Source organism: Cardiocondyla obscurior, linkage group LG04, assembly GCF_019399895.1.
Source record: "Cardiocondyla obscurior isolate alpha-2009 linkage group LG04, Cobs3.1, whole genome shotgun sequence".
Lineage (NCBI taxonomy): Eukaryota > Metazoa > Arthropoda > Insecta > Hymenoptera > Formicidae > Cardiocondyla > Cardiocondyla obscurior.
In genome coordinates, this window is record NC_091867.1 from 1,210,997 (window position 1) to 1,232,200 (window position 21,204).

General features: G+C 41.2%; 3 protein-coding genes across 7 annotated transcripts; all 3 read right to left on the reverse strand.

Annotated features, from left to right (window-relative positions):
* Window positions 1-232: 232 nt before the first annotated feature.
* LOC139101694 (uncharacterized) lies at window positions 233-10,820 on the reverse strand. 3 transcript variants are annotated; one of them, XM_070655055.1, is made up of 4 exons: window positions 10,667-10,820; window positions 9,201-9,554; window positions 8,215-9,061; window positions 233-8,112 (listed from the first exon to the last, which is right to left on the reverse strand). In XM_070655055.1, exons 1-4 carry the CDS (start codon window positions 10,667-10,669, stop codon window positions 8,006-8,008), a joined length of 1,311 nt encoding a protein of 436 aa, XP_070511156.1. In that variant the 5' UTR covers window positions 10,670-10,820; the 3' UTR covers window positions 233-8,005. The 3 variants fall into 3 exon arrangements, with proteins under 3 accessions (XP_070511156.1, XP_070511155.1, XP_070511154.1); XM_070655054.1 differs by lacking the exon at window positions 10,667-10,820 and adding an exon at window positions 9,771-10,572; XM_070655053.1 differs by lacking the exon at window positions 10,667-10,820 and adding an exon at window positions 10,483-10,551.
* A 526-nt stretch (window positions 10,821-11,346) lies between these two features.
* Window positions 11,347-19,452, reverse strand: LOC139101688 (uncharacterized). Of its 3 annotated transcripts, none has more exons than XM_070655040.1 (3): window positions 19,274-19,452; window positions 14,590-15,076; window positions 11,347-14,464 (listed from the first exon to the last, which is right to left on the reverse strand). In XM_070655040.1, the coding sequence occupies exons 2-3, from the start codon at window positions 15,054-15,056 to the stop codon at window positions 13,153-13,155; spliced, it is 1,779 nt and encodes a 592-aa protein (XP_070511141.1). In that variant the 5' UTR covers window positions 15,057-15,076; window positions 19,274-19,452; the 3' UTR covers window positions 11,347-13,152. The 3 variants fall into 3 exon arrangements, with proteins under 3 accessions (XP_070511141.1, XP_070511142.1, XP_070511139.1); XM_070655041.1 differs by having other exon boundaries at window positions 19,270-19,452; XM_070655038.1 differs by lacking the exon at window positions 19,274-19,452 and adding an exon at window positions 18,250-19,216.
* A 236-nt stretch (window positions 19,453-19,688) lies between these two features.
* LOC139101707 (uncharacterized) lies at window positions 19,689-21,114 on the reverse strand. The gene is made up of 3 exons (XM_070655071.1): window positions 20,944-21,114; window positions 20,720-20,868; window positions 19,689-20,571 (listed from the first exon to the last, which is right to left on the reverse strand). Exons 2-3 carry the CDS (start codon window positions 20,734-20,736, stop codon window positions 20,220-20,222), a joined length of 369 nt encoding a protein of 122 aa, XP_070511172.1. The 5' UTR covers window positions 20,737-20,868; window positions 20,944-21,114; the 3' UTR covers window positions 19,689-20,219.
* Between the last annotated feature and the right edge of the window lie 90 nt (window positions 21,115-21,204).

Sequence of the window (21,204 nt, forward strand, 5' to 3'; positions counted from 1 at the left end):
GATTCTTTCGTTTTTAACGTTAATGATACACGTTCGTTGTAAGGCTCCACATTACATTGTATCTTTCTAAAAATCTGTAATATATTTTATTAGCATTTCTTTATCATATCGTTAAATTGCGTTCTTGTACATTTATATACGCACGCAGACGCAGGTGTATGCGCGAAGTAAGAGAGCGGGATCTAAAATTCTAGAGGGGGGAAGGGCTAGCATTTTGTCATTAACGCAATAATTATGAATTAAATTAATAAATGATTATTATATAAAAATATCTACCTCAGTTTTATATAGTACACAGTCGTCGGGGAAGTGCGGAAACGCATACTCGAGCTGGTCGACAGTTTTATCGTCACTCTCGCACACGATAACAGAAAGAAGAAACTGGAAAGCGACGTAAAGTAGAAAAGAGAGAAAGAGAGAGAGAGAAAGATAGTTCATTTGTGTCTGTGTATGTGCGTGTGCACAAAACGTAATATGTAAGAATATTATACACACACACGCACCCACATACATAGATTTTAAAGAATCTGCAAAATGCGTACAAATGTTGAACTTGCAGTCTTGCGAGATCTATCCGCTTCTAACTATACATATTATAGGTATTTCTAATTTCTCTTTTATTAATTTTATTTTTATTTCTTTTTTCTTTACTAGACGTTATATCATCTCTTACGCCATTCAGTTTTTCTCAGCTCGCACCCTCAAAATCGTCAGACACTTTAAGCGCTCTATAAAAATAAGACATTGGCGTTATATCGGAAGAATCGCCTAGCTACATCTCCCCTTTTATTTAGTACATTTGTCATATCCCTTGTTTCTTGCCACTGCTCTTACCGTGCTGCTAGTCATGTATAAACTTTTGATTTCGCAAACTGTTATCGGTATGACTTTTTGTACCCTGGAAGACTGCGGTGCAAGTGTTCAGTCTGGAAAATGGCAGCCTGGAGACAATCAAAATATAGAATGCAAATTAAATGAATTTATACGTATGCCTGAAGAAAATTTTATACCGAGAATTACTTTGGTATCACATTAGTTGTGGACCGTCTTGGAATTGCAAATTCTAATACTGTGCCAAACAGTGGACTGGCACAGATAAATTAAACATCGGCACAGTAATTTAATCTTATGTTGAAAGAATATAGCCACTTTTGGCCATAAATTATAATTTTATAATTAAATCAACTGTATTTGTGGCTTGAAATATTACTTAACTATGTCTTTCTCTGGTTGTATAATTTCTTGATGATCCACAACGACTGTGACATTATATTATATAGTGGTTCTTAATACAAAATTTTCTCCGTGCACGCGATTATATATAATTATATACATTTTTATACGATTTATATCAAATATAATTATATATAAATCGTTCATATTTTTTAATTTTTTTTTTTTTTTTTTTTCTAAGATAAAGCCGTTAAGATCATTGCTTGATTCAATTCGCCGGAAGTCCTCGAAGTTATTTCGCGATTATATTTATACACCTCGGGAGAACTTTCAGCATCTTTCGGCATTACATTTGCAAGACGTTTGTACGTACGTTAAAATAAAATACAGGGAGGCTCGCGTAGGTGACAAGCAAGACGAAGAAATTTATGAAGATTATATTTTTAGAATTTGCTTTGAAAATACACAAACTGAATCAAACAGACATCTCTGAGTGTCAGTGTCGCATCCGCGAAGACTCGTTCGCACTCGGTATTCTACATGAGACGTAAGATATACGTTGGTAAAGATCATACGCTAAAGTTATATTATATATATAATATATAATATATATATCGGAAACAAAAGGGAATTCGTACTTCGAGGTCAGCCGGTTATTTCACTCATACGACTCGTACACCTTGTCACGCGTCACGCATTTAATCTAATCTACCTAAAAGAAACCGGAGCTTTTCTGAGCGTTTGTACTATGTCGAGGAATTTGTATGTCTCTTTTCGTCGATCGCCTGTTTAACATATCCATTGAAAGCATCACGCATACGCTCGCGTAGTACACATTCGCAGCGACGAAACATATATCGGTTTCAGATTAGACAGTCGGAAAAGTAAAGGGTCTATGAAACTATAGCCCTCCGGAGATCCTCCGTTAAATATATTTGCATGTTCGACGACCACGGCGCGCGCCTGGACCTTTGCGCAAAAAAAAAAAATCTTTGTTGAACGAGCTGCCCTTGCTCGCGGTATTCGCGTTTTACGCGGGCTTTCGCATTTTTTTTTTTTTTTGCGAGATAAAACGACGCGGAAAGTTCTTCGGCAAGTAGAAAATACAATGATTTGGTAATGAAAAACCGAGAGCGAAACGTAGTTCTTTCTTTCAACTTTCATTTCACATAAACCAATTGGTGAACTTGCACTCGCACTCGCGATACTCGCGTCTTCCGAGCAGCGAATAAAATTCACTTTTTATTTTTTATTTTCACTTGCTTTACCTTAATACAAATAATTAAAAGCTTTTTGACATTGCACGATAGAAAAATATGGCTCGCATTTTTTTTTTTCTTTTTTCTTTTCTTTCTCCTGAGAAGTTCGAATAGATCGAAATGGTGTCACGTTTCTTTTAGATTTTTGTTTCTATTGTTCTCGTTAAGTAATCAAGTCCATTGTCGTAAAACGACCCGTTCGAATTTTTAATAGCCGTGTTCACGCGATTCTATCGTTTAACGATGTGTTGGCTGCTTGTTGCAAACAGCTAAAGAAAAAAAAAAGTAAAAAAAAAAGCAAATTAAATGACAGCAATATATCAAAATATGTCATATCTTTGCGCGTATAACATATGTATATGTTGTATATGTACATACATTTACAAAAAAAAAAAAAAATAACATTAATAATGTCAAATTGGAATGTACAATAATTATAAAAGAGACTTTGGTGCGTCGTAGGATGACAAATTATGGTAAAGACGTAAAAACGAATTCTACAAAAGGCAGAAAACAATTTACTTCAAATAAGAATCGGTATCGAATTGCTGTCGTGTTCAGTTTTCTCTCTCTCTCTTTTTTTTTTCTTTTCTTTTTCTTTTTGTAGTTTCGCATAAAACTAGTAAGCGCGTTGCAAAAGAATCATCTTGTTTTCTCTATGTTGCTGCTAATCTTACTATTATCTCATTACCGTTATTATTACTAATATTATTATTGTTTTTTTATTAATTTTATTGTTATGATTATTGTTATTACTACGTTTTATTATTATTATTATCATCATTATCATTATCATCGTCGTTACCTCATTATCCGTATTTTATAAAATTCACACCTTAATTGATCGCTTTTAATGAAGATAAGAATCAAGTCTACGCGGTATTTTAAATTCCAAACCGAACGAGCGTGACGATACTACCTTAAAAGTGGCATTTCTATTCGATAACTTTCTACCTTTTTTTTTCTTTTTTTTTTTTTTCTTTTTCCTTACAATTTCTAAAACTTATAAACATTCGATTTGGAAAAGAAGCGTAAAAAAAGGCAACTAACTAAATAAATGGCATCTTTACTCGCCGAATGCAACAAATGCATTTCATATAGTACAGTATAAATTATTTTATTACTTTTGCGTTTCTTTTCTCCTCTGAATCAGCTTTTGATTTTATGAGAAAGCTAAGACGTCCTTTGAGGTGTAAATTAAATATACAACAACGTTAGTAATCCAGAGCTCAAGTCGATTCGACTTTAATGTTAACTGATTCATTTTAGTCGCAAAAAAAAAAGAAAAAAAAAAATATGAGATAAAAACCAAGACGCTCGCTCGAACCAACATCGTGGAGGCGGACGAGTGTAGTTTCGAGAAGGGAGAGGCACAATGCCGCCGCTTTTTCGATCTTAAATCTTACTATGGAAAACTATACGGGTGCGGAAAATCCAGCGCAATATAAAGGCACCGGAAAAGTATTTTTCTTTTTTTTTTTTTTAGTTTCTTTTTTCTTTTAGAAACGCATAAACTATTAGCCTTTCTTTCTTTTCAACAGGAACATCACTACATCTATGTGACTCGACGAAATGATGGATTCTACAAATCGTAAGAATCAACTACTCGTCCCGTCGAGAATGGGATTGGATTCTTTTAACTACCCTTCAAAATAGACCATTGAGCCACTCATTTGTTTAAACAGTATGTCGAAGACGTGTGTCGAACTTTGGAAATATTTGTTTCTTCCTTTCATCCGCTCTCCTTTCTCCCCCGTTCCTTTCTCTCTCTCTCTTTCTCTTTCTTTCTCTATCGTTTATAAACCATAAAGCTATTTCTCATTACCTTTCATCATTATTTGTATATTCCGCCTATCACCTGTAAAAAACAGGTTACTTTCCTCAAAAGACTTGTATCGTTCTACGTATCGGTTCCTTATACATTTTAGTGTCTTTTCGCATATGAGACGTATAACAAATCTCGCCTCTTCTTTTCAAAGATACCAAAATTATACACTGCAATTTCAACCAAAAGCCAATTCGGCCACACCTTTTCTTTATACATCATTAATGTATTAAACAGTCTCTAAATCAGAAGATTATTAAGATTATTAAAATCTTCACATTGTTCAAAATTAAGAAAATTCAGTCTTTCTTAAAAAAAAAAAGAAAACTTTTTTGTTTTCAGTCACTGTTTTACTTCTAAAATTGTCAGAAATATCTTTGCGCTATAAGAAATATTTTTGTGCAAATCCCAAACCGTGCCTTAACAATTGTATCAAGAAAATGTGCGACATTTGACACATCTCATACACGAGATTTTAGCTTTTCTTTCTCTGCTATTCTGCAGACCGCGCGCAAATAGTTCATTTTGTATATAAACTCTTACTCGCTATAATCTAAGACTAACGCTCTGCCTCGATAGTTACAAATATCTGGCAATGAAATATTTTAATATAAATTGATCTCTTATGTACGGATTTTAGTATACACATGTATATATATTTGTATCGTATATATATATATATATATATATATATCTGTGTATGAAATAATTTTAATATATCATCATATTTGAGGTCTGACGAAACCTGAATTTCCTGTGTTATTCAAAACGTTTCATATTAGAAATATGACGAAAAAGATCGAACACATATTTAAGTAAGAAGACTGTGTTCTCGCTATTACAAACACAAAAAGAGTACATATGCGTAATTGTACACTCTATTTAATATAATATATAAAATATAGAAATAATAATGAATGCAATTAGATTAGATGAGATAGTATGTTTTTTTTTTTAAATGTATTTCGCGATTACAAAATATCAAGTATTTTTTTAAATGAAGTTCTCGAGAAAATTAATCACCAGATACAATTTGAAATATTTATTATTATAATAATAAATTTAATTAGCAAGATTTCTCGTATTTTTCATCATATTTCTAACGTTTTACAATTTGCAATGTGCATGTTTATACAATATACAGACATGCGTTTGTAGTTTCTTCAACACAATACTTACGAACGTATGAAGATAAATAATTATAATTATAATAACAACAATAATGATAATGATGATGATAAGAAATGATAACAATAACGATGGCAATTTACGAAAAAAAAGAAAAGTGTGTGTATGTGTATGTGAGAGACGTGCATATGCACAGTAGTACCTATGATTATATATAATAGTATTTGACTACAAAACGAATATCTGTTAATATATGGCAAGAAAAAAAGTTGAAAAGATCAATTTAAAATGAATGGCACAAATGTTAACTCTAAAATGAGGCAAAGTATAAACTTAAACGCAGTTTGATAATACAGGAGATGTTTCCTTTGCCGGAAACAATCACAGTCTGTGAAGAGATTTGCGATATGGATAAATATAAAAATTAAAAATTACACACAATTTGCTCAAGAAACCACGATATACGTGGTACATTTGTGTGTAAATCGTTACACACATATACACGCACATATATGTACACACATGTTGCATGCCATACTTAAAAAATAAATCTTACATACATATATATAATTAGTATTCAACGAATGTAACGAATATAAGAAGACCAACGAAAAAAATGTATAAAAACAATGTAAAAAGTTATATAAAAATTATAAAGGCTAATTAATCTTTTATGACAAGTGCTTAATACTATAATAAGTCACAAAGGAAAATAAGAAGTTTGCTCCAAATATTAGGGCAAACGTGTATAGATTCGTGTATATACTTATTATATACATACAAGTCTTACATGCAATCCATGTACGTATGTACATACATACATCATACATACATACACACGCACACGAGCGCGCACACACACAAATGCATGCGCATAAAAGCAAAAAATTTGAACTATCATAAAAATATAAAATACCATCAACTCTTCATACATAAAATATTTATAAAATAAAAATTTTTAATAAAATAATTTTAATTGTCGCAAAATATTGCTTTGCTTTTGCCACATTTTTATAAAACAACCAAAAAGTGTTATAATATAAATAATATTTTTTCGGTGTACTAAAAAGCAAAACAGTTCTTATAATAGAAAACACTGTTTCCTCAAATCGATGAATTAATTTATAACTTTGTTACCACGCGTATCAAGAAAGTTATTACATGCAATTTTTCTTTTAAAATGCTGTTCAATTGAAAAAAAAAGTAATATTGGCAATTACCACAAAATTATATGGACATCCATATAAATATTAATGCACTGCAATAAAAAAAGAAATAAAAACCATGTGCTACTTCTCTTTCTCATTTACACACAAGACACAACACGCACACGTACGCACAAGCACTCTTTTTTTCTCATTGATTTGCTTAGCTCCTAAGTTACATCAATTTTTCACAAAAATATCTTTTTTTTCCTTGTCGTACACGACATATGGCAAGAATTTTTGACTTGTAGTCAAATTCCTACTCTAGAGTTTCCGTGGAAAACTAGTACTCTTCCCACATATGTACTTTTTGTTTGTGCTATAAAAGCATATGTCTATGACTGTTTTTTCATGTTTTATATATTATTATTCCGAAAAGAGCGTTTTTTTCCTAAGATTTATTATTTACTTTATTACGTCTCACCAATTTGCTGCTACGTTATCTTTACAGGATGCCCAATTATATAGTATTATATGTATACATTAATAGAATAAAACTTCTTGAAAACTATTATAATATGAATGAAATGAATATATTTCCTATAGAAAATTTAAAAAATGACTAGAAAAATTAATTCATATACAAAAAATAATATTACATCTAAAAGAAAGGTTTAAAAATTATCTCGACGAAAATAATTTTAAACTTGAGCATATTTTGTCTCAATTTTCAGCTAAACTAAAATTATTTTTATGAAAAGTTTATATATTTTTAAAGTAAAAAATATACCTTTTTATCACTCACCGTTTTGCTTATATTTTTTTTAAAGGAAACTTATTATAATTGGACATCTTGCATATTTGCACAAACTGTTACTATATGCCTTAATGTATATCATTATTGTAGTGAGAACGTTACTGGCATAAAAACTGACATGAATATTACAAGACAAAAATAATAAATCCTCGAGTAAAAAATAAATTAAAACTTTAAAAATGACATTACTCCTCGCCCACCCTTTGTTACTCTATATATTGACAAGACAAAATAAGAGGAAGTTCCAAAGCACACAATAATGCGCAAATATGTTTATATAAAATGCACTCAATTAAAATCATGGGTCAGTCTCAGAGCTATTTCTTCTCCTCATCATCATCATCATTATCATCGTCATCATCGTTGTCGTTGTCGATGCCGTCGTTGATGATGACGACGATAGTGATGACAATCGGTTGACGTCTTGGTGTTACCTCTTGACCGAGGTTCTCTCCTCGTCTCAGAAATCTTTAACGTGTCCCAAAAAGCTAAGTTCGTGCGACTGATAATGACCAGATGTGGCAAGTGGAGTGGTGACGCTCGACTGATGCGCCACATTTACCGCTGTTAGGTGATGATGATGTAACGAATGATGTGACGTATGAGTATGAAGAATATTATTCGGATGGGGAACCTGAAAGTTCCCTGGTGGCGGGGCTCAGGACAGGAGAGGACCCGGATGTCCACCAGGAAGAACAGATGACGCTGACACACTCGTGGTTTGCATACTCGAGACGTTAGTTTGTTGTTGATTTTGTTGCGTGCCTGTAAAATACGGTAGAAAAAAGTGACGATTACGAACAGGAAAGGGTTATTGCTAACTTTTTAAGCTAGCGTTTAATACTTAGCGCATAATGCAAACTTTACCAGCATTTTGACTTAATTCAGCCTTCACTCTCCTCGCGATGTGACTTCTGGTATGTTTCCGTAAATGATCTTTCCGATAAAATCCTTTGCCGCATTCGGTGCACACGTGACGCTTTTCTCCAGAATGTATTACAAAATGCAGCGTTAATTGTTCCTTCCTCTTGAAGGCCTTCAAGCAAACAGTGCAAACGTACGGTCGTTCGGGATTGTGGCTCTGTTTATGACGCGTGAGATGATCTTTTCGTTTCAAGCCAGCGCCACATATATCGCAAACAAATCTTCTTTCTAACGTGTGACCGAGAAGATGTTGCTCCAGTAATTCCCGTTCTGGATACGCCATGTGGCATTCTGGGCAACAATATAACGTCGAGCCGTCCAACGCCGTGGTCAAACGAATTTCGCCAGGCTTCGGGCGTGGTTTCTTCTCTTTCGGCGTCTTCTTCTTTTTTTTCTTTTTATTATTCGGCGACATCATTATATTGGGCGTTGTCGTGGTCGCCACGGCCACGGAAGTCGTTTGAGCCATTTCCGACTCTTTCTTTATACTTTCGGCGGAGTATTTAAGAAAATGGTGTAAACTCAACGGCAAAGTGCTCGCTGGTAAATGGCTAAGATAATCGGCTACGGTGGAGCCAGGAGTCGCGAGCGATTGCCACGTAGCGGGCATAGTGGCTGGTGTTTGAGTATGAGCATGCTGCTGGTGATGTTGATGCATTGTATAATCTTGTTGAGCGCCATTCGTGGTAGTTTCCCCATTGCGCTGCTGTTCCTCCTTCTTCTCCTTAGTCTTGTCCTTGTCTTGAAGGAGATTGCAGACATCTTGCTGATTTATTGTTTCCGTAGATTGCTAAAACAGAAAAACATCCGCGTTAATTCGATAATTGTAACATGTATAAATATAATAAAAGTAAGTCTTGAAATGAGACTCGTTAGATCACTAACACTTTTCGAAGGAAAAAGGTTGTAAAAAAATTAAGTAATTTTACCTGATGATACGATCGTTTTTCTTGCATTCCTGGCGAATTGGCTGGTCGTTGTTGAACCGATTGGGCTTGAGAATATGGCACATTCGGATAATGGTGAACGTTACTGTTGGGATAGCTGGTCTTATTGTTCATCATCACTTGGGACTGCGCGGATTGCACGCCGTTGTTTTCGGGACGGTATTTTCCCACAACCGGCACTCCGATCGGAGGCTGGTTGGGAAAATGATTGGCGTAACGCGCGCCCGCACCGCTGGAGCTATCAGTCGCGAATTGATGAATACTCGGTATGGTGCTGGGGAAGTGCCCTCCGAACGGCGGGAAATTCATTGCAGATCGTAGGCGGAATTCGTGTACCTAAAAAGAAGAAAAGTCGAATGAGTTTCCGCTCGTCTCAAGTGAGACGTACGTTTCCTTAAATAAGACGTGAGTGAGATCAACGTTTGCAGTCACGAAAAATTCTTCTCGCGAGCGAGAAGGCGGGTCGAGAGGCCGTTGTCGACCGTGTTCCAGTCGACAGATCAACCCGGTCATTATCGCGTACTACTGCAATGCTACGGCATCTCGACTCACTGGCATAACTCGCGGATCTGGTCCAGGTAAAGACGGCGGCGCCGGTGGTGGCGGTGATAATAACGATTGCGGCGGCGGCGGCGACGACGACGATGAGGGCGAGGGCGACGGTACTCCAAGTGACACTAGGCGTTGTATTTACTTACAACAATGCCCTTTTCCCCATGATTCCTCGACGTACCGGACGCTTTCCTTAAGGGCGCTCGCCGCGATAGAAACGAGAATGCGGGGTAGACTATTCTCGTACGCGACTACGCGGGAGGAGCGCGTCGGAAAGAGACGGAGCGAGAATGAAGGAAAGAGACGACAAGAGTCGCGCTGGGAAGCGCGTCGGTGGACACGCCACCACACCGACGAGTAGGTGGCGGCGGCGGCGGGCTGCTTCGCACCCAAACCTGCTCACCCGCCGACCGTGTCGATCTCACGACCGGCGACTTGCGGTCAAGGACGCGCCGCGATAAACGCGACCCCCTTCTTGCTCGCGCGATGGGTCCGCCGAGTCGCGACAAAGAGACGCGACTAGAAAAAAAAAAAAAAAAAAAGAAAGAACACCCGCTTAGAAGATAGCCGTGGAAGATGGGGTATCAGCTCGCGCGCGCACGCATGCAAAGGGGAAGCGACTTGTCAAGAGAGGCACGCACGAGGACATAATTGTCACTCCCCCGCCCCCTCTCTTTCTACTCTACTTCTACTCTATTCTACTCTACTCCACTCTACTCATCCATTCCATCCTATTCCACTCCACTTCACAGCTTCACGTCACCTCACCCCACTCCACCCCATCCGATGCTTAGTCGATACGCGGAGCGTGGGGCCGCACCGAATTCGAGAGAAAATGGCCGTACTCGCGGCCCCCCTGCGGCTCGCGAGACGCGAGCCTCGTAAACGTCGCTTACCATTCGGCTATTCGCGGCCTTCGCTTGAGCTCGCCCAGATCGTGCCTTCCGTTCCCGCGCGGCCGGCGAAGTCGCCGAAGATGCTCCCTCGTTGCACGGTTGACACCTGTCCCTCAAGCCGGTGCCCCCATCCCACCCATCCGCCCTCTACTGTGCCAGCCTCTTAACTATTTTTTCTCTCCCAGACCGTCCCCTGACTCCCGACGCGCCGCGTCCTGTCACCGTGGCGAAAATGCCCGAATCGCCGGGCGTCGGAATTTTAACTTAAACTTCCCGCCGACATACCCCATTACACACCCTCCCCCTTCACCCCCTTTGAACCGGCTCGCCCTTATCACGCGTAACAGCAGCTTTTTATTTACATTAATTTTTTTTTTTTTTTACATTTTACAATTACATTAAACTCGAACGACACCCTTTTTTTTAATATTTGTTTCCCATTTACATCTAAACTGGAACAGTTTTTACTTCTGCTGTCACTTTTCCTTCCTGTAACATTTATTAAATAGCCAAGATAAAACATCACAAGGGAAAATTATTTTAGCTTTGATATAAGTAGAAGGTATTACAATTATAACGCACGTATGAGTTGTATCTTTTATGAGCTTGATGATTTTCAATTTATTTCTTTTTTTATCCATGGAAAGGCTGAAGTATACACGTGGAACTAAAGGCAAAAATAATTTTTGTATTAAATGTATTTTATTTCAGTTTTCTCCTTCAATATTTATGTAAGTAACAATGAAAATGACTTATATACTATTTATCCTGACTACAATAATGATATATGTATATATAATCATACATATATATATATATATATATATTTATGTATCTATATATAGTACTTTATGATAATAAAATAATATTTCTTGTACAATTATACCCATTGCCTTTAATTGTGATTACTTACAAATAAAAAGGTTTCTTGATGCATACGTACATCCTTATCAAAAAGTTTTGTCAGATAAATCACGATTGATAGATTTGGTTAACACTCAAGGTTGAATTTTTTCTAAGCTTTCTTATGTCCTCTTATCATATCCCTTTCATCATTTCATGTTCTAGTAAAAAAAAAAAAAAAGAAAAAAAAACAAAGAAATTAGAAGACTGAAATGCCTCGCACTTTATTGTAACCGACGAGAGTTGCCTCTTTTCAACCAACACCGATATCGAAGCGAGTGAAAATATTTTTCTGTAGATCGTAGAACTATCTATAATTTTAATAGAATTAAATTGTAGAAATATCGATTTCGGAGTAGCGTGCGTTGTCGCGCAAGTATCTCAATAATTTTCATTTTTCTTGTCCCCCAAGCTCGCAGTCAATAAAAAAAAAATTTAATTATAAATTTTTTTCACACTTAATTCTTCCTCCATCGTTATTCGAGCTCAATCATCATCAACACTTAGCGTCTTCGCTTAGGGACAAACATATGCAATGATTTAAGTTATAAAAAAAATGTCAAGCATGATTTTCCATCGATACATTTCTACAAAATACAAATTGGACTTTACGATTTATCGGCAGATTTCTTTATTTCACGATTGTATTATATGAGAGAAAATAAATAAGGTTTACCTCGCGCATACGACACGTATCAATACTACGTTCCCCTTTTGTAGGGATAAAAAGTCGCGCGTGTATTTACAAATTCTGTTCCATGCTGTATTTTTTATTTTTCATTTTTTTTTATTTTATTTTTTATTTTTTTATTTTTTTTTTTTCGTGTTAATTCTTTCGTTACGTATTTTACCGTCGTAAAAGCGAATCATTATTATTAATATTAATATTATTATTATTATTAATATTAGCCCAAAACTCGATCGCCTCGTCATTTCGGGCAAATCTAGCTCGCGCTTTCAAAAATATATATATATATTTTTGCTTTTATGTACGTATGTATGTATTTATGTAAGAGTATGCACGCGTGCGTGCGTGTGTGTCGTGTGTGTGAGTGTGTGTATGAATTTATATATATTTGTATAAACTTCATATTTATTTCTAACCTGCGTCATGGAACTGAATGCGACAAAAACAGCTTGCTCGAAGCGAGCGGCGACTAACGTTCTTTTCCTTTTTACATACGCTACAACGTGTATGCAAAAAAGAAACTCGTGTACACAAACTTTGTCACTTTAGCTCAGCGCTTTACAAGATAATTATTATAAACACATACGCGAGCTCATTGTGTCGTGATTAAGGGTGATGAAGCCGATAGCGCGAGGATTTGAAATCCCGAACCGGCTTTGTGTGTCGATGAACAGGGACGTACATCTTAAAGAAACGAAAAGTGTTTCATCAAATGCCTTTGAAGGAGGCTGCGAAGTAATCAACTAGCCAACGAAACTTTCGTCTGATAACATGAATTTGCCTATCAAATTTGCAAAATTCAATCAACGAGCACGCCGTGCCGTGTGCGGCCCCTAGTATGCTGATGATTGAAACGAAAGTACCGCCCAAGTTGATTTGGGGCGGTATGCTGCTGCTAATGCTGCTGCTGCTGTTGTGGCTGCGATTGTTGCTGCGTTTGCTGCTGCTGAGTTTGTTGCTGTTGTTGCGACTGTTGTTGCTGCTGCTGCTGCTGTTGCTGCTGCTGATGAAGCATAGTCATAGCTCCAGTTTCAGCCGCCGTGGGTAAAACCACGGTGGATTGCTCACTAACTGATATCTGGTGAATCTGCGCTTGAGAACCTTGTCCCACTTGTATTTGAATTTGCTGCAACTCAGGCACCGTAGATTGCTGTTGCACTTGTTCCACTTGCTGTTGTTGATCCGCCTGCTGCTGATTCTGTGTCGCGTCGCCCGTATTCAATGGGTCTGTCTCTTTGGCACGCTTAGTAAGATGAGATCTTGCATGCTTTCTAAGATGGTCCTTTCGATAGAACGCTTTTCCGCATTCAATACAAACTTCCGTTTTTTGTCCAGAGTGTATAACAAAATGAAGATTCAAGTGTTCTTTTCGTTTAAAGCCTTTCATGCAAACGGAACAAATAAAAGGCCTGTCGGGATTATGACCTAATTTGTGTCGCTCCAAATGTTCCTTCCGTTTAAGACCAGCGCCGCAAATGTCGCATATAAATCTCCTTTCTATTTTATGTCCAATCAAATGCTGCTCCAAACTTTCTTTCTCCGGATACGCCATATTACATTGAGGACAGCAAAATAAAGTCGTGCCGTCAAGAGCGGTAACTATGCTTACTTGTCCTGGTTTTGGTTTCTTCGGCTTGGGTGGTTTCTTCTTATACTTCTTCTTTCGTTTCGGTTTCGTTCCAGGCTCCTGTTCTTCGACAACATCAGGAATGATGGCCGTTTCACCTCCGGCAACTGTAATCTGCACGGCTTGCTCTCCCGAAGCTGCGCTTCCGGAAGCATCGAGACCATCCGCCCCAAGGGGACTTGACTCGATGGTAGCTTCCCTTTTGATAGTTTCCGCCGAAAATTTGAGGAAATGTTGCAAACTAAGAGGCAAAGTGCTTGTGGGAAGTCTCGATAGATAATCGGCGACTGTGGATCCTGGAGCAGCGATACTCTGCCAGCTAGTCGGCATGATAAATTCTTCTCCACTCTGATTACCTTGCGTCTTAACACTTCCGCGCTTAATGAGAGCCACGGGAGTGGTACCCTCTTTCACGTCCTCCTTGGAGTCTTCTATGCTTTCTCGCAAAATCAAATCTTGAGGAATCTGAGCGACTACGGTGAGACCCTCGGGTGCTCCCGGAAGTTGCACCGTCTGCTGTATAGTCTGTTGAGACGTGGTGGTTACAGCGGTTGAGGTGCTTTGTGTCGTTTGATCAGATCTGTAAACGAAAATATTCAGATAAATTAATATCGGGTGGATTAAATCGATCGAAATCAGAATAAAATTAATTCGCGTATTTCTTTTTTAAGTCAAAGATTTAGTTGACGACGCGATTTTACTTACGTTTGCGTAGTCGCCACAGTGTTCTGCGGTTGTACTTGAATCTGGACACCGTCTGCGCCCTGCTGGCTGTAGGCAACGGTGAGAACTGTGGCCGCTCCTTGCGGGAACTGACTCAGGGAAATCGGTGCCAAATGATACTTTGGCTGATCGCCGCTATTTCCACTTTGAGACACGCTAGGATTGACCACTTGGATCTGGACAGTTTGCTGCTGCTGCGTGCCATCTTTCCCCGGAACGGTAATGGGCAAAGTAATGATCTGCTGCTGCTGATTATTACCACTTTGGGCCACGGCAAAACCATTCGGATCGACGGGCCTTAAATAATGAACTCCACCTTCGCCACCAGATAGAACTCCAACCACCTGTCCCCCGGTGGTAAGATTCTGCGCGAACTTCGCTGTGGCGAATTGATGAACGGTGCCGGTCGGCAACGAGCCGGTGAACCCAGGAAAAGGTGTAAAATTCATCTTTTCAAGCGATTATGCGCCTGTAACAAAGAAAGAAAAAAATTAGTTTTGTTTTTTTCACACGTTGGTTATTTTAGTCAGATTATTTCTAAAATTTATTCGCAATATTGTCAAAGAGATGGAGACGACACTTTTAAAAAGATTGCCATTGTTATAACCGCAGTTACAACAGTACTATGACGACAATGTAAATGAGGAACGAAAAAAGAGAGACTGCGAGTTGTAAGGTGGTTGGCATGGAAATTGAGACTTGAATTTTTAAAGAATTACTTGATATACGTTCAATTCTTTCTTCGCGTGTTTATGCGTAAAATATATAAAACAAAAGAGAACTACATCTTATTATGCAGGAGACTTGACTATAATTACGAATTTATCTAACGCAACAGGTTACTTAAGGATATTCCCGTCGCGTTTCCGATAGAAGAAAATGTTGAGAAGATGCGTTTCCATTCAGATTAGAGAATTTTCACAATAAAATCTACCAAAAGCCATTTTTTTATTACTACAATCAGACGTCCGATTTAGTGTATTTTTCAATACATGAATAAAGTAGCAAAGGGGTAAAATTCGAGCTGCTGCAATCAACAATAAATAAATAAATTAATTAATAAATTAATTAAGCAAAATAAAGAGTCGAGAAAATGAGATGACGAGATAATCGCGCGGGTCTTGAGAGACGTCGAATGCCAGAGTTCAAGGCAACCACCCCCTGGGTGCGTCATCCCGGCAGCTCGATTCAAGCTCGAGCAAGTCAACTCGGCTGTTGTCAAAGGTACTCGTCCCCGAAAGTGAAGTTGAAAATTCGACATCCGAGTGGCGCCAAGGTGAAGTAACGTGGTCCTGACTTGTGGGAGCCGGTGATATCGTTCCGCGTGCACGCGAGGGTGGGGTGACAGCTCCCCCACTTCACCCCTGTCCCCTACCTAAAAGGGATCCGGGAGCAGGGAGGATAGTCGTCAAAGTGGCCCAGGATCCCACCCCACTCTGTAGCAGCGACGACGGTGCCCCTACGGGCGCCGTAAGGGGTAGGAGCGCGATCCGAGGGTAGGGGGGGAGGTACCCATAGGTGGGAACCTGCCGCGAAATAGAGCTCGAGACTCGGTTCCTCTTTCTCTCGTTACTCCAACGTGGAGCGTATCGCGAGAATGGGATGAGAAAGAAGGCCGACGGGCAAGGGGTAGGGGAACGTCAAGAAAGAAGGGAGTCGAACCTCGGCGCACCGGCATTCCCCGGGGAAGGGGAACGCGAAAACGTCAGGGGGCGAAGGTGCCCGTTGGTCTGGGTGGCCAGACGGCGGTGGCGGTAGCGCGCCAGACGAATTGGGGCAATGATGACAATGATAATGACATCGGGAGGCAACGGGAGTCCCCACCCTCGAGAGCGCACGAGTCCGGAGCCAGCGACGGAGGGAGAGAGGTTAAGACGCGGAAGCTCGACGGTCACCCACCCCTGTCAGCGCCGAGAAGGACCAAGGGCGAGAGTTGCCCCCTGGTTACGTGCGAGTTTCGAGTCTTCGAGGCGGGAGAAGCGGAGGAAGACGTTACGCGCTTCACTTGCCGTCGGCACGACGCGCGAACGGGTTTTTCGTTGTACGCGAAATGGCGTACGCGACTGATCGGACGGCTCCGTTGTCGCTCGTGTCGACGCTCTCGCTTCTCACAAGACGCGCATGTCGTAATGGCGCTCCGATTCTTCTAAGGTTAGCTGAGGCTAAGTTTATCTCTGCGTCTCGGAAGCGTGCGCGCGCGCGCTTGCTCGTCTCCCCTTTCCCACCCGCCACCCCGCTTTCCACTTGCATTAACCGCGTCAGCGAGCTTTTTCCGTCTCTGTCTCTCGAACGCTTCGTAAAAGTCCCACGTATGCCACGTATACGTACGAGGCGGCCGTTTTTTCCGCGAGACCCGTGCCAGCGAGTTAGGCGCGTCCGCGCGATATTATCATGGGGCGCCGCACGCCAAACGGATCGACGACTGTTGCGCAACGACATCCCGCATCCTTTTCGCTTCGCTTCGAGGCTTCCGATGTGCTCTTACGCGTATCGACGATATCGGCCCTCGGTTTGTCGACGCGCGCGAATACGTCACGACGAGGGAAACCTTGAGAAAAGCTTCGAACGCGATATGCAACGCGTTCCAAGAGAGTAAGAGACCTTCGTCGGATGACCAGCGGTCGCGGCGTCGTTTACGAAAAAGCGCGTCGCGTGGGGAGCCGCCATGTTGAAAAAAAAAAAAAAAAGAAAAATTCACGTAAGAGAACGCGTGAGAATTGCGACGCGCTCTTTTTACATTTCCCTTTCTCCCGGCTCCTCTCCCGCCGCTCTGTGGTCGCATCGCGAAATCCCTTCTTCTAACAGACGATAGAGAGCCCTGCTCCCCCCTCGCGCGCGTTCTCCCTGATCGCGTCGCCTTCCTTCCTGCGGCGTGGCGTCGGGGCGGCCCCCCCGTCGCCAAGGACGGAAATAGGAAAGAGATCGGCGTGACACGGCACGCGGCGAGGAAGATGCATCAGCTGACGGAGAGCAGAGGCAAAACGACCGGAGGTACACGGGCAGGGCTGTTGTTTACACCCCCACTTCGATGGGTTAGAGGCAGCGAGATGCCACGGAGGGGCCTCCGAGACCTCGACGAACACCCACCACCACGCAATTTCCAACCCCACCAGCCTCTCAACCACTGTCCGCACCTCCAACCACCCCACCAAAGCCAGCTCAAGCCAAGCCGTGAGCCACGACGAGGGCCCCGCGACGATTTTAGTGTCTTGGGGTGGGTGCCTCTCTGTGGCCACCGTTTCGCGGTTTCTCGTGCACGCTCTCGCCGTCGGGAGTCAAGTGCGACATGGCATCCGCCGGGCGGTACCGTCGCCCGGAATGTCCGTCGCGTTTGCATCGTCGCGAGTACACCATCCGGCCAAACAGATATATAAAGATAGATATACACACACATGCTCACACACGCATGCATTTCTACACGTATACATGCACAAAGAGAAAAAAAGAGAGAGAGGAGAGGAGAGGACAAGAGGAGAGTACACATATGGCCAGCGGATTTGGTTCGCAAAAATGAATCGGCCACGTAACGAGTCCGCTACGCGCGGCGGCTAAAGACTAGAAGAGATTAGCGAGCGTGATCGCGCGAGGTTACTAGGCTTGCTTAACGCAGCTCGTGTTTCCCGACGGCTTTGTTCCACTTACTCGTAAGTACAGGCGAGCGGTGCCGCGATGACTCTCCGTGCACACTCGGCCCAACGTACCGCTGTTACTGTCGCTGCCTTCGTTCACCGTACCTCCGCTTAGTACGGGAATTGTCCGTCTGGCTGGCTGCTCGCGTGCGTCGTCGTTCCCAATCCTCAGCGCAACGACTTTCTCATTTCAACGCGAACACGTCGGCCGACGTATCGCCGCGGCTGTCGCTGCGATGCACACGTCATACATATATGCGTAAAGACGTCGAGACGGACGCGCGCGCGTCTCTAACGGAAGCTCGAGGAGAGCTCGAGAGTGACTCCGCGATAAATTCGCGCTCGCACACTTTGCTCGTTCTCCGCCTGTCTCTCTCACGCTCGTCGCTCGCTCGCTCGCTTGCGTGCACTCTCTCTTTCTCTCTCTCTCTCTCTAGCGCTGGACGGCTCTCGCTGAACGGAGACGCGCATACGCTTCGTTTCCGGGTTTACGACAACCAACCGCGATCGAATATGGCTCGGTCTGCCTCGGTCGGTAGGTAGGTAGGTATAGACGAGCGCCGGATCTCGCCGGGCAACGGGAACGAATTGAAGCTAACGGTACATGACGCCGCCTGATGCCGCCGCGACGACGATGTTGGCGAACTCGCGTGAAGAAGAGAGAGAGAATGAACCCCGGACGCTGCTCGGGCCGAAATGCCCGTCGGCGGGAGATCGGCGGGAACGGCCTCCCGCTCCCGGCACAGCGTAACGCTTGGGGTCGGCGACGCGGCTATGACGCACTCGTCACCGACGATCGCACCGCGCTTCGATTGTCCACGATCGGCCTGCAATCCCCTCGAGAGCCCTCGCGACTTGGCCCGAGAGGCACTAGACACGCGGGAAACAGGCTGCCCGCGCCGCTATAGAATTGTGATCCAGCGGTGAAAATCTTAACTATGGCGGCGGTTACATGCAGAGTACGCACGCGAGTTGCGAAGTGGAGGTGTAAGGTGTGCGATGGGGCGATTAGAACGTGGGCGCTTGCGCGTACTTGCCGTACGAGTAGTGCTCCCGCTTAGGTTGATGTATCTTCTCTATCAATGCGCGGTCGACGTGCCGCCGCCAAATTTTCGCGCCGGATTGTCTCGCACCATCTAAGCACAGTTGTCCACAACACCGTCCACCGAGTCCTGCCTTTCGACACTCTTATGACATGCTCAAGCGAGCACGGAACGGCCCGACGCAAACGCACCTAGCGGCCTAGCGGGCACTGGAGGTTAAGTGGAAGATCGGGCCCGTCCGTGCCGCCATCTGTCCCGATCCTTGGACGCGCGTACTTTTATAAAAGCCGACTGCTCGTTCTTACAATATTTATGATAATAATTATTACACAATATATATTCATATATTACATTATATTCTGTTGTTATATTTTTGATTATATATAATAATTTTATGTAATATTCAAACTGAACGAAATAAATTATACATTTGATATAATAAATTTACAACTTTCGTAATACTTTTGCAATACCACTCTCTCCAATTCCACGTTTACATACATAGTAAATTAAAATATCGAAAAATTTGCTCCATTCGACGTTACATGCTGCAATGAGAAAAATAGGTTACATCCGATACATGTACAAGAAACTAAAAACGTATACAGAAAAATTAAAGCGTTACACAATCCTGTCTGTTAATGACCAAATACATTCGCTTACATCGAATTTTTACATACTAATAAAAGAGTTTATTTAAGATATCAACACTTTAGTACAATGATTCTTATGTTTAGCGACGCCTTTTACAAAAGTTTCATACATTGATTTTATTGCTGCAAAGTGGTGCATTTGTCATTAGTCGAACGATGGAGGGAAGTTGATGTATACGCGAAAATTGTACATTATTTAGAAAATTATACGGCGAGACTAGCGGTTAAGCTAAGTCTGGAAATGACGAGAGTCAATTTTGCGAATAAAACGGAACAGAGCATATTAATCAATAAAAATCTGGTCTCCTCTGTATGCGCTCCATGTATAAAGAAAAGAGCAACTTATTGCTCTCGTAATAAAAAGGATTTTCTGTCGCATCTAAATCTGGTCTGTAATCATTACTAAAGTTGCTTTGGCTGGAACTGCAGCTGCCTCTGGGTGATGAATTTTGAGACACCTCTGAACAGCTCGGCGAGGACAGAAACATACCATTTTCCCAATCCGTCTCCATACTTTCCACGGTGCTCCCAGCCGCGTTCTCACATAGACCCGACAAACTATTGATATGAAGGTTATTGATCCGTTTGCTCAATGGCATAAATTCGCTGGATTCTTCCTCGACATTGCGACGCCTCTTCCTAAATAATTCAAGTAGAAAATAACGATAATAATGCGTTTAAGTACGAAATTACATCGCGTACGTCTGACTTGCACTTTTGCACGCGCGATACATATCAAATAGTAATAATTATAATAATCCTCGTAAAAATATCAAAAAAAATAAACCTGTTTATGCGGGTCATGGCTGTCTCGAACTGATTCGACTTCCACGATGATTTCAGCAAAGATATTCTCTCAGCTGATCCATGTTGTAGTCTTGGTCGACATTGCGTGGTGCTTCTTCCGATTAATTCTCTACGTTTTTGCTACAGAGTCTACAAAAATTAAGCTGCAGCTTATTATCAAAATCGAGAACCTTTTATTTTCAGGTCTGAAATGAGAAAACTAACCTTCTTTAATCGTAAAAATCGTCTTCAATTGTTAACATTGTACAGACAGTTGACTGTACACAACAAATAGAGGGCGGCAGCTTTGACATCTTTGTGCCAACGAAGCTTGGTCGAAGTGGGTTTTAGGCCATCTCCACATCGGCGCGATTTACGTGTGGAGCGCGCAGTGTTGAATGAAGTTCTCTTTTTCCAAAAAAAAAAAAAATTCTGTTGCTACAACAGCGTGGTACGTTTTAAATCGTAAGAAACTAACAAGCCGCC